The sequence below is a fragment of the Pyxicephalus adspersus genome, unplaced genomic scaffold, assembly GCF_032062135.1.
Source record: "Pyxicephalus adspersus unplaced genomic scaffold, UCB_Pads_2.0 Sca1385, whole genome shotgun sequence".
NCBI lineage: Eukaryota > Metazoa > Chordata > Amphibia > Anura > Pyxicephalidae > Pyxicephalus > Pyxicephalus adspersus.
The window spans coordinates 2,051-6,270 of NW_027318392.1; the positions used below are offsets into that span (position 1 = coordinate 2,051).

At 35.9% G+C, this 4,220-nt stretch overlaps 1 protein-coding gene across 1 annotated transcript; it reads left to right on the forward strand.

Moving 5' to 3' along the window:
* Positions 1 to 1,877: 1,877 nt before the first annotated feature.
* Positions 1,878 to 3,931, forward strand: LOC140321214 (myomegalin-like). The gene is made up of 2 exons (XM_072398060.1): positions 1,878 to 2,022; positions 3,510 to 3,931. Exons 1-2 carry the CDS (start codon positions 1,920 to 1,922, stop codon positions 3,914 to 3,916), a joined length of 510 nt encoding a protein of 169 aa, XP_072254161.1. The 5' UTR covers positions 1,878 to 1,919; the 3' UTR covers positions 3,917 to 3,931.
* Positions 3,932 to 4,220: the final 289 nt, after the last annotated feature.

The window sequence follows — 4,220 nt, forward strand, 5'->3', positions numbered from 1 at the left end:
TCACTATCACAATTATTATTTAAAATTTCCATTTCCATTGACATAATTTTAATTCTCTCTGACCTTCATCACCAACTACAATGACTTATGTCATATTTTAAATGGTGCAGCTCTTTTTGTGTCTTACTATTACTATGTTTAAAAGTAAAGTATCTCGTTAAAAGATATCACAGGAGCACAACACTGGGCCTTGACTTTGCATATAAAACTGACTATACCTCAGCAGCACCCACATGACGGAATTGTTATTCTTTCTCCCCCAGTGCAAAAGCTGGAAGTGACGTCACACACCCAAGTTCCACTGCAGCATAGACTTGGGCTTAGCAATACTTAATATGGGAGGGATGGAAGGACATGTAGATGTCAGATGGCTTTTTATCTCTTTTTAGAGCAGGACGATAACTTGAACAACCTAGCCAATATATGGTGAATGAGTAGTTTCTATATCTAATATATGTAAGTAGTGTTTTTTCCTCCTTTATTGTTTGAAATTTTAAATGTTACAGATAAAAGACTGCTTATCATATGCGTCCATCTGACTATTCATAGTGACTATCTTTATAGTGAATATAGATGGAATATATTGGATGCAATCTATTTTAGTCTTGGAGTACAAACTAGGAAGGCAATTGAACATATATAAGGATTTGATGGTTAGAAATTCAATTTCAAGTTAACAAATAATTTTGATCATAGGGTTTCTCTTTGGCAAAATAAATGCATGAAGCAATAATAAAAAATAATAAATAAACAAACAAATAAATTATTAAATAAAATATTTAGCTGAAATGCAGAAGGAAACTGCACAATGATTCTATGACCCACACATTTCAAGTTATTTTTTTAAATAATAGTTCCCTAACTATAGGTTACTTGTGGTTATTCATCTAATTCCAGATCTTGTGATGATTCTAATGTAGAATGCCGCATATTTTGATGGCTATAGGTAGACCACATCCATTGTTTTACATTCTGCATAAAATTTTGGAGATAAAAATTGTTCCATTTAGGAGCAAAACCTCCCTCTGTTATGTAATTAATTTGCAATAGTTACATGTACAGCTTCTAAATGCACCCTGTGTCTGTCATCACCTTTCAAGTCCAAGTGGAGTCCCAAGTCATTAACACCAAGTCCCAAATCAAGTCTCCAGTCACCAAGAATTCTTCCAAGTCGGGTCCCAAGTCAAGTCACTTCATTTATCAAGTCGTTTTGTACTTAGTCTAAGTCCACGGCTTTCTCCTCTGACAGCAAAAGGCAGTGTTACAAAAGCTTCACTGCCTTCCTCCCTGCCCCCTTCAGCTATGAGCAGAGAAAGCAAGTCCTCCCCTAAGTCTAATAAGTTCGGCTTACTCCGCTGACAGCTTAAGGGGGCGGGGAGGAAGGCAGTGAGGCTTCTGTAACACCGCCTTCCTCTCCACCCCCTTCAGCTATCAGAGAAGAAACCTGTGGACTTAGAATGCAAGGAAGATGGGGAGGAAGGCGGTGTTACAGAAGACTCACTTGCCTTCCTCCCCACTCGACTTGTGACTTGCTTTCTCTGCTGACAGTTGAAGGCGGCAGGAGGAAGGCAGTGTTACAGAAGCCTCACTGCCTTCCTTCCCATCCCCTTCAGCTGTCAGCAGAGAAAGCAAGTCGCAATTTGAGTTGCAAGTCGCTTGGCAAAACCCCAAGTCAAGTTGCAAGTCGTTCATTAGGTGACCTAAGTCCGACTCAAATCCAAGTCACCCGACTCGAGTTCCAACCTCTGCCCTGTGTATGTTATATTTATTATCATTAGAAATTGTAAATACTTACCTCCAGAAGAATTGGAACCTACATCTGCAAAGCAAATATAGGATTTAAAGAATAAGTCAGTAACATAATTAGTATTAACATTCATTTTAACGAATTGTTATTTTTTTGTATAGATGAAATCCAGATGAAGCCTGAAAGCTGCCAAATGCAGATGGACTTTCAGGATCAGGGCTATGAAACATGCGGAAAGAGTGAAAATGAAATGGATCGAGAAACAACAAGTCCAGGTAATATTATAATGTACAATTTTTTTTTTTTCATTTATTCCATGTGATTCTTGTATGTAGTTGCTCTATTCAAAAAAAAAAAAAAAATAGTTTATGTCCCTATAGTTAAAAAACTTTACTGAGCAGGGAACCACCCATATGATCCCCTGTGAACCTTTCAGGTCCTATTTACATATTTTGGTAAGTTTAACACACACACATTAACTTGCATGCTTAAGGCAACCCATTCATTTTGATCACTGATATTAAACTCCAAGACAGCCCAAAAGGACTATTTTCTACCTGTATTAACTTTGTTATTTAGGATTGAATGATCACTTTTAGACTGTACCCCTATTGGCTCACGTTCCTTTCAACTTTGTCCCCCCATCTAAATTGACAGCCAGAACTAAAGCTAGGCAGTGGTGCTGTGGTGGGCTTATATAAGTGTCATGCCAGAGAGGGCACAGAGGTAAGAGTTGTAAATGACAAGAATATTCACATTCACCTCTCCACTAAGAATGTGGACCAGCTTGGATTGCTATGGACTTCAATGCACCCGATGTTGTTACTGATTAGGCAGTACATACGTTCTATACTTATCATAATTATACACTCAAGATATTTGAGATTATCATTATTATAAATATACATATATATATATACATATATACTTAAATAATTTAGTGTCTATACTGTATTACAAGAAGACTGAACACTTTTATTCTAGTCGTCATTACTGCTCCTGTTAATGCCCATGTAAGAATTATGGTGCTACTACCAACATTTTGTCCCTTCTAACACCTCACCCAAATCTTCTCCTGCCTTCAGAAAAAAATACAGGATGTCAATGGAAACTTCAGAAATATCGGTGAAACATGTAAAATAAAGAGCAAAACATTACATAATCATTTGTACTGTATGTCATAGGGGTGTATTTATAAAACAGTTAATCTGACATTCAGCAGATATTTTCTAGTGGAGAATCCACCAGGTCTATGTGTTTTTAGTGACAGTGGTTGATTTTCCACCATGAAATGCTTGACTAATGTCAATTAAACTGCTTTTTAAATAGAAACTATAGTCTGTATTTAGATCTTTTGATTTAGTGAACCTGATCTACCACAAGATCATGTCACATCCTCTCTTTCTAGAGACAATATCTAATAACATAAATCTTAGGTCCAACTTTAAACTGTGGTATGTACTGATCAGTCGTGTTGAATAAATCAAGCGCTGTATTGGCATCAAATATGAGTGCTGTAACTTACTGGTCTTTGTATGTAAAAGGCAAAGTGAAACCCATTGGTCTTTTTGTAGCTAGCATTACAATTATCCTGCAATCCACACTACAACAACCACATGTAGTCACTGGAAGATAAAGTACAGATAACAAATACCTGCAATTGGTAAAATAATATATATTATTTATTACCTTAAGCTAGATATACATAATTTTTAATAGTCATATCAGTTCTCAATTCAAAATTACTTATTGCTTTCTTTAGATTATGATGAGGATGATGACTGGTTTACAGAAGATTGGTCTCGTGAGGATACTAGTTCGCCTTTGGGAAAAAAAAGCTTTCAACAAACTAACAGAAACATTGACTTGAATAAATTGGAAGATATCATTGTTCTGAAGCAGCTTGTGAAGACTTTGAGGGATTCACTGGAGAAGTCTGAAAATCTAATTCAAGTTCTTCAAAACCAAAATTATTCTTCATCTCATTGTGCAACGTTATATGGTCACATAGACAGAGGTGAACCCTGGTGTTCAGATGCTACAGGAATGATTCCTAGAGGCCTAGACCAGCTTGCTCAAAGAGTATCTGTACTAGAGGTGCAATTTTATCAGATGCAGAAATACGTTGGGAGTAATTGCCAAATAAAGTCAGTTAAAGAGGTTGGGTGAGTAACAAAATGAGATTTAGGAAATCGAATATACTTTAAAGGTACACTTTATTCAACAATAAAAATGAATGCATGCTAAAACTGTTTTTCCTTTTCTTATCAACAGTGTAGAATATAGGAAATATCACAACACGATAATTCATACATTGTATTGTATTACATACAAGATATTCAAATAGAAGAAGCAGAAAAAAATGTTACAGGCATAAGCATTATGACAAAAGATATCAGTAACAGGTTGCCTATGATCTCTTTTCAGGGGGTTACTGTTAATTAACATCAAACTCCTTATAAAAACTTACATT